Source organism: Etheostoma spectabile, chromosome 10, assembly GCF_008692095.1.
Source record: "Etheostoma spectabile isolate EspeVRDwgs_2016 chromosome 10, UIUC_Espe_1.0, whole genome shotgun sequence".
Taxonomy (NCBI): domain Eukaryota; kingdom Metazoa; phylum Chordata; class Actinopteri; order Perciformes; family Percidae; genus Etheostoma; species Etheostoma spectabile.
The window spans coordinates 9,835,629-9,850,149 of NC_045742.1; the positions used below are offsets into that span (position 1 = coordinate 9,835,629).

General features: G+C 40.0%; 1 protein-coding gene across 2 annotated transcripts in view; it reads left to right on the forward strand.

Moving 5' to 3' along the window:
- Positions 1–14,521, forward strand: part of slit3 (slit homolog 3 (Drosophila)) — a 241,373-nt gene that overhangs the window by 220,137 nt on the left and 6,715 nt on the right. For both annotated transcript variants that reach the window (XM_032528032.1, XM_032528033.1), the window contains 4 exons: positions 1,772–1,865; positions 2,346–2,483; positions 3,366–3,606; positions 5,201–5,331. In XM_032528032.1, coding sequence (XP_032383923.1) covers positions 1,772–1,865; positions 2,346–2,483; positions 3,366–3,606; positions 5,201–5,331 — 604 coding nt within the window. The remainder of the gene's footprint in view (positions 1–1,771; positions 1,866–2,345; positions 2,484–3,365; positions 3,607–5,200; positions 5,332–14,521) is intronic.

The following is a 14,521-nucleotide window of genomic DNA, read 5'->3' on the forward strand; positions in this document are numbered from 1 at the left end:
GGGGGGGGGTCACAAAACGTGATAAACAGCTGATGTAATGTTTCAGAAAAAAAATTCTTGTAGATTATGACATGACTATTGCGTGCAATTTTAATTTGCTGAAGCGGGCAATAGAGGAAAATAGGAAAATATCAAAATGCCACCACTACCATTAGGGTTCTTTCTCTCGAGACAATGCAAAACATATTTTTATAAAATTGCATTAATGTTTGAAATTTTGAGGCCAAATGTTTGTGAGGAGGACATTTCGGCTTGATAAGATGATACACAAACGATTAAATAGTCAACAAACTCATCCAGAATCATCCTCTTACCATAAATATATTATAAATATCTGAATTTTGAATCTGGCCAGTAGTTTTTTCAGATATCTTTCTCTGGACCAAATTGTCCAGTTGTCCATAGTCGTTCCATTTCAAAGAATAAATGCTGGAGGTTCACTTGCTATCAATATTATATAAAAGCCAAGCTGTGAGTGTCAATATTTTAGTAATATTTTGTGTCTTTATATACCAATTTCTACTAAAATTGACCCTTTGAGTGATTTTGTCCCCCTACACTGTTAATATGCTCATTAAATTTGGACTAAACTTAAAAGTGTTCTAGCTAGGACTTTTACAGTATTGAATTGCTCTCATAATAATACTGTATTTGATAATTTTGTGTGAAATAAAAGTAATAAGACGGGTCATTCATTGTGTTGTGGCACAAGCACTGATCTTCCAACACAAATAATAGGGAAAAATCACTTTTTTCAACATGTTTATTGTCTTCAGTGACCACCATGGTCTCATTTTTGTATGATAATTATAGTTATTACAGTAATTTCACATTGATAAATGAATATCCGCATCTTAAACTAAGTGTCCAAAGTGTGTGAATAGCCTAGGAGGCACCTAGTGTAAATTGGACAATTTGAAATTACTTTCATAACACAGTTTTTGTATTTCCTTCAGGTTAAATAATTTTCCAGCAGCTGCAGGAATACACTTTAGCTCAGAACAACATGCGTCTAAACATGACTTGAGGAAGAAAGGAGTGGTGGAGACAGACAGGGTGGGAGTAAGGCCGCAGGATAAGATTCAAGCAGGCAGAAAACTATGGAAATCTGCCTGACCTTTCGCAATCCTCTCTTCCTTCAAATGACCAATTTCAGCTACTGCTTTAACACACACTGTTAACCCTTATCACCCTTTGAGTAGTACATGCTGTGTGTGTGTGTGTGTGTGTGTGTGTGTGTGTGTGTGTGTGTGTTTGGGGGGGGGTGGGCTGTTTTGGTTGTGTGTGTGTGTGTTGTGGTGTGTGTGGGTGTGTGTGTGTGTGTGTGTGTGTGGTGTGTGTGTTGTGTGTGTGTGTGTGTGTGTGGTGTGTGTGTGTGTGTGTGTTGTGTGTGTGTGTGTGGTGTGTTGGGTGTGTGGGTGTGTGTTGTGTGCGTGCGTGCGTGTGTGTGTGTGCGTGTGCCTGTGTGTGTGCCTGTGTGTACTGCAGCCACTGTTACGCAACCTCTGAGAATAAGCTGATAATGCTATTCCCTGTGTGTGTACTGTACATGAAGACTTCCACTGCTCATTATCTGAGGCCTTGAACAAGTGTATGTTATCTTTTTCCACTCCTTGTTTTTCTTTTTTTTCCACTGTCATTTGAATCTGACAGAGAGAACATTTGAAAGAGTTAGTCTGGCTACACTAACCCAATACACACATACACCTGTTGGTTTATCTTGACATGCAAACTAAAGAAACAAATGTTTACTTTCTCTCTTTTTCACCAGGTGACTTGTGCGACGAGGTGATTGACCCATGTCTCCGTGGTTTCGACCCCTGCCAGCACGACTCAAAATGTGTCCATGTTGGCCGCACTTACAGGTGAGTGACAGCTTCGCAGGAGGTCAGCACTTAAAAGGGTCAGAGGTCATATCACAGAAAGTGACAACTAGTGACGGGAGCAGTGAGGTCAACATGTTAAAAGCTGACTTTTTTGTGAAACTAAGAAAATCTGGAGACTTTATAAGACAAATACACAACCAGGCAGACACACACAAAAATGTAAATAGATACATTCTATAATCTTTCAGCTTAACATAGCTTTTTATAAACCATAGCAATAAACTCTAAAATGTTTTGTCTTGAAACAAAAAAACAGATTGGGCCACACTTTAACAGCAATCTACGCACGTGCATTCATGCTCAGCAGCCCACACTGCTTTTTTTTATTTTTTATAAATGTTCATATCTAATACAGTAAGATGTTTCATATTTACATTCAAAAAAATTTAAATTTAACTTTAGGCAAAGCCTGTTGCCCATACACACAATAATCCCATTCATATTTCCCTCTCACTCTAGGTGCGAGTGTTTACCGGGCTATGTTGGGAAACAATGTGAGCAGGACTATAATGACTGCCTAGAGAATAAGTGTCAACACGGAGCAGAGTGTGTGGATGCAGTCAACGGTTATACCTGCGTCTGTAAAGAGGGTTTCAGGTGAGAGTCGTGGAAATACATCATGAACACGGAAAATGGCTTGAACAGACACAAACACATTGCTAGGCCAGACTGGGAGGAGATACAGATGGCACTCCATAATCAGACACTTGACTGTCAGGACCCACTGTGTGTGTGTGTGTGTGTGTGTGTGTGTGTGTGTGTGTGTGTGTGTGTGTGTGGGTGTGTGTGTGTGGGTGTGTGTTGTGTGTGTGTGTGTGTGTGTTGTGTGTGTTGTGTGTGTGTGTGTGTGTGTGTTGTGTGGGTGTGTGTGTGTGTGTGTGTGTGTGTGTGTGTGTGTGTGTTGTGTGTGTGTGTGGTGTGGTGTGTGTGTGTGTGTGTGTGTGGGTGTGTTGTGTGTGTGTGTGTGTGTTTTGTTGGTTGGTTGCGTGCGTGCGTGCGTGCGTGCGTCGTCGTCTGATCGCCGATGCAGCTCCATGTGGTTAATTATAGCAGAGACTGTTGGCATGAGGGAAACTAATTCATCACAAGGGACAGAGAGAAAGAGAGAGAGAGAGAATGAGAGAGAGGAAGTTATAGGTATGCAGGAAACAAATAGATAAAGGAGACAGACAGCAGCGGAAAGATGGATTCTGGATAGACAAAAAGAGGAAATTTAAAGAAAGTTCAGAGTTTCAAAGATGCAAGAAAATACACTGGAAAAGAAGTAGATATACAGAATCTGTTTGCCGCGTCATGCTGATAAACATATCCATTTCCTAACAGGAATATTACCTTTCAAGCTTCACCAATGCAATCTCCAAATGTAACGCAAAATACAGAATAAGTACTAAAAAGGTTGCAGAGGATATAGACACAGCAAATCACCTCCTTAAAGCTCTATGAATAAGTTATCTTCTGTTTAATCCATCCCTCCCTCAGCGGGCTGTTCTGTGAGAACCCTCCACCAATGATCTTGCTGCAGACCAGCCCCTGCGACCAATCGGACTGCCAGAACGGCGCCCAGTGCCTGGTGGTTGCTGGGGAGCCCGTTTGCCGCTGCATGCCCGGTTTCTACGGCAACAAATGTGACAAGATGGCCACCGTTCACTTCCTGGGTCGGGACGGGTACGTGGAGCTGCCAAGCGCAAAGCTTCGTCCCACGGCACATATTTCATTACAGGTATTGTCAACCTTTGATCTCTGCTAACAAAGTTTGGGTATAGTAGAAATCCGCAGTCATGCAGCTAAACCCTGTCTTGTAAAGTATGTCAATATGTGAAAGTACAAAAGACATTTTCTGCTGCACTACATGGAAAACATGTATGGGCTGTTGAAAAAGAGCCATAAGCTGCTCAAATCAAACCTATGGAGTTGCACGTCTTGTGCCAACAAAGCAAAGCAAACATCTGCAACACTTTTTCCATGGCACACTGAACACTCGTTTTTGGAAATGAGAGTGTAAATGAGCGAAAGAGAAACAAGAAAGGGAGGGCCCTCTAATTGATATTTACCACCTGTTTGGATCTGTGTGAGCATGTGTCTGTGTGTGTGTGCGCACGCTTGTGTGCGTGTGTGCGCTTCTGCATGCCAGGAGCTTTCAATGTCAGTGCCAAGGAGGCTAAAACTCTACCAAGAGACCCTGACTCAGAGGCAAGAGAGAGAAAATAAAAAGAAGAATGAAAGGGCCGTAGCACTTCATAAATCTTCTTTCTCTTTAACTCTTTTTGTTTTTTCTTTACGTCGGCATACAAATTCTCTCTTTAACCACATTTCTGTATCTTGCTCTCTTCTTTTATCCCCCTCTCTCCCTTTTGTTCTCCACATTTCTCCCTCCTATTCTTTTAATGCTCTGCCTCAATCTCGTCTTTTCTCCAGCAGCTTGTTAGCAGGTGTTGACTTGGGTATGCTCCATTGAAGCCAGAGTGTTAAGTGCTTGGCCCCTTGGCCCCATTTTCACTCGCTAGTTAGTTAGCACTTAGCGTGACATGTCAAGTATATCTGTGAGGGCGTGTGGCGCGAGTGACCTTGTTTAGGGAGGTGTGTGGAAAAATTACATTTTCTTCGAATTTTCCTGCAGTTCTTTAGCAGTTTGACGGTTAGACATACCACCTTGAATTAAGAGTCTATTCATTTTGAGCTTCATCAACACTTGGAATCTTTACAAAAAACTAAAAACTAGCTCATGTAGGTGCTTTTTTTACAGATTTTATAATACTTACAAGCCAACAGTAAGGAAGTGGAACACAGTAGTACTCAAAAAAATTTTACCACATTTTCTATCTTTTACAAAGTAGCTGAAAATGTTTAATTGTTAGAAAATGCAATCAACAGTGAAAAATATCAAGTAGTCAAATCAATCCGTTTATGTGGTGCATAACAAACCAGAAATGCAAGAAGGATGATGATGAAGCGGAACAGGTCGCAGCAACAGTACAGCAGCCGAGAATAATAACAGACATATGTCTCTTTGCTTAAAATCAACATTTAAAGGGGCTACACTCGACCTACAGAACATTAATATTGCTGCAAACAAGTTAAGGCTGCAATGCTGCATTTGCCCAGTTGCAGGTGAGGTTTGCTTTATTTAGGGTTTCATAATAAAAAGTGTGGATCTGCATGTAAAAACCATAATTGTCTGCCCTATCACTAAATTAGACAATTACAATAACAGTTGTTCACCAACTGTGTCTATTGGCCCTCCTTATTGTGCTGCTGTGTTGCCTTGATTAATGAATTGTGTCTTCATTTCTTATCCAACCTCGTCGTCTGTCCAGGTGGCTTCAGATAAAGACAACGGGATTTTGTTGTATAAAGAGGACCACGACCCCCTGGCACTGGAGCTGTATCAGGGACACATACGACTCATCTATGACATCGCCAACTACCCACCCACCACTGTATATAGGTGGGCTACACACACACACAAACACACACACACACACACACACACACACTGTAAATATCAAACAAAATCAAACTCAAGAAAGTACTCTCTCACTTTCTTATTGTCTACATTGAAGTTTAATTTGCCATATTCATAAACTAAGTATAATATGTTGAAGACCAAGTTTGCGCATGGTTTAAGTTCTAAAAGTTAAAACCCCACACATTCACTCTTGTTTACTTTCAATTATGTACAATTGTACTTTCATTTTAAGTGGTTTATTTCTCTTTTTTAATTAAATGAAAGTTATATTAAACACTGGATTCAGATCAGGGTTCAGGACTCAGCACACAATCAAAAATAAGGTACTTACAATACATAAAGTACACATATACCAATAAGTTAAGGTTTCAAGGAGGTTTTTATTTATAGTACTTTAAGGACTTTACAGTAAGTGCTGATCTGGCCATGCACACACAAATCCACCAGCATATTCCGTCTCACACATACGGTAGCAGATCCATGTATGAGCACTTTATAAACCTCTCTATAAACAAGCATGAACTTAAAAAAATTCCTTTACAATCCTGACTAGACAGCCATGTCCTTGAGTGAAACCCACTAGGTAAAACTTCAAAAAGTGAAAACAAAAGCCCTCATTCAGTGGGTTAGTCCGTGTAGCCCCTCGGATATTATACGGTAAACTACATTCACAGTTTCCTAGGAATGGATATGCCATGGTAAGCTATGGCAACAGCAATGGTAATCCAGGAAAAGAACATGATAATTTGTTCTGTAGTTACCATTTAGGGGTTTTATGCAACATATGCAGATATATTACAGCATGTGGCATTACATACAAATGAAAAAGACCAAGGTTAACTTAAAATGCAATGACCATACAGCAATAAATATGTGCAAAAAAAGCCAAAGTACTCATACAGAAGGTTAGCACAAATTTATTCACATAATCATTAAAGACACTGCCAAAAACCTTTCCATGCATCTAATCTTCAGTTGTCAGATATTAACGGCATTGTATCTTTTTAAAACAAGAAAGAATGTAGAGTTTTTGATGAGTTTTCTGAGACATGTATATAATATGCCATGTCTATTGAATTATTAGCTTTTTAATGCAGCGACAAACTATGCAAGCTATTATTTTAGATATGAGCCTGAGGGGACATGGACCTTTCCCAGCCAATTGAAGAATACTGTATGTAATAATTCAAGACAACACCACAATGCAGTCACAGGCTTTTGTCATGACATAAAATTTAATTATCTTTATCATAATTTCTGTTCTGACACAACACAAACGACTATGAACAATACTTGTTCCTGGTGAAATTTGGCAATAACAAAATAATACATGAATTAAAAACACATTCACAGCATATCATATAGTACAGCCTCACTCCTTCCTTGCCATTTTAGAGGAAAATTGACTGAAGGGGGGATTGAGAGATGGGAAAGGGGAAGGTGTATAACAAAGAAGAAGAAAAGACAAAGGAAAAGGAAAGAAGCATTGCCTGACTTTACGTTGAAGTATATATACAGTATGTGTGTGTGTGTGTGTGTGTGTGTGTGTGTGTGTGTGTGTGTGGGGGGGGGGGGGGGGGGGGGGGGGGGGTCCATCCTTGTCTGGTTCTGATTGGCTTATATTGATTCTGTCTGCTTCTCTGTCTATACTGTCTGTGGTAGGAGGAAAGATAAGTAGCAATGTGAGAGAGATATATGATACAAGATTCAATCCCACTTACATGTCAAAGGGTGTTCAGTTAACACAGTGCATACCATTTAAACCCTTGATGATATGTATCACATCAGCAGCAATATTTCATTACCACATTGCTGGAATAAATACCAATAACCAAAAGGACTGCTGGCAAGACAATACACCACCAGCCTTTAGACTGTATTTGGTAGTATGTGGAAGGAAGATAAATGCAGTGGAATAAAGCATCTTATACTGCATCTACATTAATGTAATAATTAATGTCAAAAAAGAGTTTTATTGCACAAGGCAGGGAGTGGGCACTGCTCTGCCAGTCCAAACAGAGCTGATATTTCCAGTTTTTTCTTGCAGTGGCCAGAAAATAATAGAAGGTGTTCAAACATTTAGTCCAACTTGGAAAGGAACAAAAAAATGCAACTTGAAAAAGACCCAACAATACCACTGGTGTAAGACAGAGGCTACCAATCATCTTGACCAAGGTCTTGTTCTTTATAACAATTATATCAAGTATTCAGTATTACATAAATATTGAATATGCTTGTTGTACCACTTTTCAATGATCATACCAGGCAGGGTAAAAATGACAACTGCAAATGAAGGAACGGAGGAGAGAGAAAGAGAGAGACACATACTAGTGTAATTGGATGAATTAAGAGAGAGAATGAAGTGAGAGAAGATGGATAGAGGAAGGAGGAGAAATAAGGGAGAGAGTTTATTGTTTTCTCATTTACTCACCATTCTTCTCTCTTTGTATTTCAATCAGTGATTTTCTTAGCATGTGACGTCTGGCTTTGTGGTTTTGACTCTGCTCTGTTCTATTGTCTCTGTGGATAGAGACAAGGTCACAGAAGGACAAGGAGGTACTGGTAGCCTTACGGCTTCTGATGATAATATGCTGCTGGTTCATGACAAATTTGACTTAAGGATTAGAACATTACGTTGTCTTATTATAAATCCTGCAAGTAGCTGTGGCAGAAGAAAGTTGAAGCCACAATTTACTACGTCAAGGGCAAGACTGTTTCTGCATTAGGCATTTCAATCATAATTCCTTTAAACCCTCTCATGTATGTGTAGTTTCAGAATTTGTATCTAATAGGCATGTGCCCACAGGAAAACATGCATATATTTAAAATGATTCAATTTAACGACATCTTTGCATGCTATACAATTTAATGCAAGGTTGTGAACTGTTAATTGCCGGATATATTTCAAAACGGACACCCATGTGGTTTGGGTTATACTAAGTTTGGTATCCGCACAAACGTGTTTGTTGCACATATGCTTCATGCATACAGTCTGCTCTGTCATAAATTTTGGGCGGTCTGCATTAACCCGGCAGTCAGTGTGTGCCCTGTGGATTTGAAAAGTATAATTTGGGCTAGGGCAGAACAATAGGACTCTTTTTTGCCTAGTTTCTTTGCCATTAAACACAGTGCACTGTTTCAGCATTCACAGGTTTTAGAGCATTGTACTCAACATTAACAGCAACACTGCCCGTATTGTAATATGACGTATTTAGCAGTGTTTCAGTTTGCTTATGAAATCTGCTAGTTTTCTTTTATGCCTGTACTACTATGTATTTAAGGTTAAGCACTTTGTTCCAGATACATTGTCAGACTTTCAAATTTTTTTATGTAATATTGTGTGTTTAGAGGTAATTTAGTTAAAGCAGAATTCCGGTCGATTTTCAACACGTAGCTCTGTTGTTTGGAAATTTGGAGTGCTGTCAATAGAGAGAAAACCGGAAAAAAAACAGTGCTGCCTGCACTGAGTTAACCTCCTGCTAGAGTTAGCACCCCACAAGCTTAAACAGGACAAATTTTTAAACGTGTTTTTAGCCAAAATGACATTTCAAGTGCCTACCCATGTGCAACGATTCCTTCCGAGGGAACACAGCGAATCTGACTGTAGTAGATGTGACAGAAAGGAAGAAAAGTTGTGTTAATACATACAACTGTTTATTTCCTGTTTTCCAGTGAGGTCCACACTAGTCGAATGGCAAACTCATACAATTCAACATTCCAAAATGTATTTTTTTCCGCGAAAAAACAATTTCCCGTTGTTATGCCCTTAGTAGTGAGTGTAGAAACAGGCTGTAACCTGACACCCCAGTGGAACCAGGAGAGAAGAGCGGCCGGCTGGAGGTCAAACGTTCAAGACCCCACCGTTGCTTAGTTACCTATGCACATGCGCAATAGCTCTTGAACTCTTGAACTTCAGCTCTCCTTTAAATGTTGCATTTTGTTTGTGAATGTGAACACTGTATCCTGTCTTTATTGACCTTTGATAATCTGATGCAAACAGCTCAATAATAATAATAATGTGATGCTGTATTGAACCCTGTAGGTAAATTTAGGCTAGAGCACAGGGTCAGCTGTAGAGCAGGAGCCCGGCCGCTGGTAGAGACCATCACTTGTTCAAGGACGCTTCGGGAGGCCGGATATATTTTAAGAGGTTGTCTGGGTAGAAAGACAGTTTTGTTGGCCATAGCATACTCGTCACCCTGTACGGTTTGCTGGAATTGTTGAAGTCTGTACACTTTCCATTGCTGCGGTGATATTCTGTTTTTTCATATGAATGAAACTTGTTTGTAATATGGGTGGGTAGATGAGTAGAAACCATTTCTCCCAAATGTGACCTTAACCAGAATATGTGCTGTTCACAATACATGACACATTGTGAAAGGCAGGAAGAGGACAACAGGAAGGGATGGTTAGAGAGGAAGAAATGAAAATATGAAACGAGGGGGTTAATCTAATTATGTGGCACAGATGGGGAGGGGTGGAGACTAGGTTGAAAAGGTTGAGTAGAAGAGAAAAGAGGACAGTCAGAGAGATGTATGGATGCATGGAAAGACAGATTGATCTGTTGAGAGGCAGACATAGATGGAGAGATAGCCAGAAAGACAGATGGATCGACTGATGCTGGGTAGAAGGCAAGAGCAAAACAGCAGACAACACGATAAAGAGATAACTGGGTAGAATAGGTTGCCCGCCAGAGGAGAAAACTGGAGAAGTAAAACAGATGGATAGAAGCAGTCAAACTGAAAAGACCATGAGACATGGTTGAACGGCAGGATGGATGAAAGAGGAGTGAGGGATTACAGAGGGATGGAGAGAAAGAGGGGGAAAGTAAACCACAGAATAAGTCAGGGAATTATCCTTGTCTAGTGTTGTTAACTTGACACGGGCCACGCCTGAGAGGGAGACAGTCTGAGAGAAGCAGAGAAAGAAAGTGTAAAAGAGAGACAGATGAAGACAGGAAGGGACAAAGAATGTACAGTAGCGCAGAAAGAAAAAGTTAAATGAGAGATACAGAAAGTGTTAAACTGGAAGACACACATCAGACAAGAGAGCATAAGAGAAGGTCCACAACAAAAATTGAAAGATTGAAAGTGAGAGACAGAAACAGAGATCCATAGAAAGACACATGTCTGAGCACAATGCTAAGTACTAAGTAAACACAGTCTCTATGTTATGTTTAGCATTAGCAATCTGAAAGGAGACGAGCCCCTGCTCCAAGCCTGCGGCTCATTTTTACCACAAGCATCTATGTATTACTTTGTATGTGCCATCTTTTGATTTCATGAGTCTGAGCAATGCAAATAGCCTATCTCATCTGCCCTAATTTGGAAATACATTGTGAACGTATTTAAACCGCCTGGCCAGACGGGCACAGCAGAACGTCCTGCCACCTATCAACTGATATTGTCCAAAATAGAGTAACTATTTAACCATCACAATCTGAGCAGATCCCGAACACCATACAGTTACTGCGGTTGTACAATTGAGGGCCAAGAACCCGGTGCCAGTCCCCGGGATGTTTCTGAGTGATCCCTTGGTTGGTTATCTTGTGTAGACACCAGAGAGCCAGGAAGGGCATTATCTTCAAGTCCGTTTTTGACAATGAGCTGAAATGTAGCAATAGTGGCCAGACCTTGATACACTCATTTAAAACTAATGCTGGTAAAATGGTTAATTACAGAGTCACCTCAGTTTTAACTGTAAAATTTGGCTTTGGCATGCATAATTGTTTGTGAGGCTTTGATTGTTACAAAAAGGATACAAAGAAAAATTATGCATGGGCATACACCTATAGACATGCACTGCCAAGATGACATCTGGACAGGAGGTACAACCCGCAGTGTAACAGAGAAATTGGATTAGAACAAAGAGTGAAGCAATGAGAGGGAGGAACAATGAAGGAGTGCAAAAAAATCTCAGCAGGGAGGATGAAAAGATCCAGGGGTGGTAAGTAAATGAATGGAATTAAATGATAATGAACATAAAATGTACGAGAATGTAAGAAATACGTACAACTAGGTGAGCTTTGGATTTGTAGAGAAAAAAGAAGGGTGAGAGAGTAACAGAAGGGATATGAGAAGGTGTAGAAATCCCTTTACTGTGCCCTCATTAGCAACTGATGAAGATGGTTTTGCATGCCCAGTGTTCAAAGAAGTGTGTGTGTGTGTGTGTGTGTGTGTGTGCCCTGTGTGCCCTTTCTTAATTCTACACTAATCTCCCATCAGGTCAAAGAGAGAACATTTACAGTATGTTTTTTTTAAGATTCTTTTTATTTTATTTTTTTCCTTTTTATTATAATGTATAGAGTGGAAAGGGGGAATGGCACGCAGCAAAGGGCAGCAGCTCAGATTCAAACCCTGCCCCGCTGCAGGACTCAGCCAACATGGGGCGAACGCTCTTACTGGGTGAGCTAGAGGCCGCCCCTACAGCACGGTTATTGATGAGCGAGCAACAGAGGAAGGGATGCAGGGACGGATGGGTATAGGAAAGACAAAAGAGAGGCAGAGGCAGTAAAAGGGATGGATGGATGGATGGATGTGTGATATACCTACTGTGCAACGTAAACAGTGAGTAGTTACCAAATACTTCACTGAATAATAGTTAATATTAAACCATGATAATACCAGTTGTGAATGTTTTTCATTTTGTGCCAGTTAGAAAGAAATGAGGGAGTAAATACTAAAAATATGTCACCAGACTAACTTCATGGACATGATCCTGGTTGGTTGAGATGGCTGTGCTGAAGGGATTGAAATCTGAGTGATGGTGTGAACCCCCACATGCTCAATGGAGACATATGTTTACAGAAGGGAAACATAAACTAGCATCCATGTCCAATGTACGTTAGGACGTTGGGCTGTTAGATTGCCCATGTGTCACTGTTTACACTCTCCATACACACCTACAAATGAACCCAGTTTCTCCTGGTGTTTGGCATCTAAAATAAATAAACTATGATATGTACTGTACATTCTTGCACACTTAGACTGTCACAATAATCCAACTTTTACATGCTTCTAGTTAGAAACAGGTCTAACAAAAGGACTTTATGCCCAGATTCAGATGAGTAAAGTGACTGAATGTCCGACCTGAATCTGGCTCTTTAAACCCACAGGGCTGTGGTTAAAACAAACCGACAATCCTTGTACATTTTGGGCTTAAAACGCTCAGAGTCAATTCAAACATTCTAATACTGAAACCTTATAGGCCTGAAACAACGAGCACTCATTCCTGGATGTCTGCGTCAAACACTACATATTCACTATTGAAAAGTACAAATTTCATCTGAACTGGCCGGCCTGGTTTAATGAAAGCTGAAAAAAAAAAGAAAACAGTTTGCCGTTTAGCAGCTGCCATCTCAGCAATGACTAATTGAGGTTACCACGGCAATATGGGACTGTCTGCTGAACATAATTTTAATCATATTGGGCTGCTAAAAACACACACGCTCATACGTACACACACAGGAGCACACATGCAAACTCACAAACATGCAAATAAATACAAAACTGACTTAGACATACAGACCCACGTACACATTTAGTTTGTAAAGACTGCACATGCATTTACACACATACTGGCAGACAAACACACACTTGCATGAGCACATAATATATTAACAAAAACATGCATTCCCAAACACACTCACACCACAAATGTGGTTTATAAATATTGTAAGTAAATGATAGCAGTGCCTAATTAAATTTAACAGTGTAAGACGATCTGTGCGGTTGTTTCTAATCCAAATTTCTTTTTTCAGTTTGAGATATAGTGAACAACCTGTAATTACTTCTGGATTTGTATTTGATTTAGTTATACTGTGAAAAAATTTTGGTTTTAGGAAGTTCTTTTATTGGTGAAGTTTATTTGTGAGTGTATGCGGTCATTCAGGGTGTATTTGATTCTGGACTGAACGGAAATTGGCGTCCCTTGTGGGTTTGGTTGAAACACAATGAGAGAAAGAGAGAGAGGCAGTTGAAATCTGTTACTGTTTGTTTTTATTGAATGTCATAATGGGTTGCTTTTTACTAAACACAGGGCCAAAACATATATTCACACACACACACACACACACACACACACACACACACACACACCCCTGCAGGCATCTGCTCAGTTACGGAAGCACTGACCATTAATCATCTACTGCCACCTGGTGGAGCTTTAGTGTCAGAGCAGGATTACTGTGTGTGTGTGTGTGCGTGTGTGCGTGTATGCATGTGCATGTGTGCGTGTGTGTGTGCCAACTTGAGTGTGTAAAGTTCAAACCTGAGCAAAAAAATCAGTTTGAGAATGTCCTCAGCCATGTGAGCTGCTTGTTTGATTTAACTTTCCAGACACTTGAACACATTTAAAAGGGGATGAAGTGCTGCTGGAAGGAAAGTGGAGAAGATGAAATTACTGTTGTAAGGGAGGAAAAGGAGGGCACAGCAGATCAAAAAGAGAAGAAGAGAGAACACCAGAAAGAAAAAAGAACACAAGGGAGAGGAAGTTGAGGAAGAAAGGAAAGAAAAGAAAGATTGCACGTGTATGGAAAAAATAGAAAAAGCAAAGCAGAAGAAGCGAACAAAGTAAAGACAGGAGAGAAGGGTAGTGAAAGAGAGAGCTAATCTTTCAGGCTAGCAGACCATCATTTTGTTTGGTTGCAGCAGGCCTGTTTGCGACTGTTATTAAATTACATGTCTCCTAATGGAAACCATGAATTTGTCTGTGTTGGGTCTACAGTAAAGTAGGAGCTCTTATTTTAGAAACCGCCAGCTAAATGCTGAACCAGATTGATGTTCAGAAAAACAGTACGTTTTGGGTTCTTGGTTTTTTTGCCATTGTTGATTGCACAAATGGCTTTGTTACTCATCCATTCTAGCAGCGGATTAATCCAAATTTCAGATTTGCATTTTTATTACGAAGATTTGATTCTAAAATTTTATCCAATTGAATTTTAATTTTTTTAACTGAATTACAAGTCAAATATGACATGATGTAGGAGAAAAAAAAAATTAATAGTAATGTCTTGATTATTTGTTAATATGTTCTTGTACATGGTGAAAACCCTACTTCTATATATGTATATATGTCTATACATGTAATGACATGTAACATGAAAGAGTCCCACCAGAACATGGCCTTAATAGGTGTGTGTGTGTGTGTGTGTGTGTGTGTGTGTGTGTGT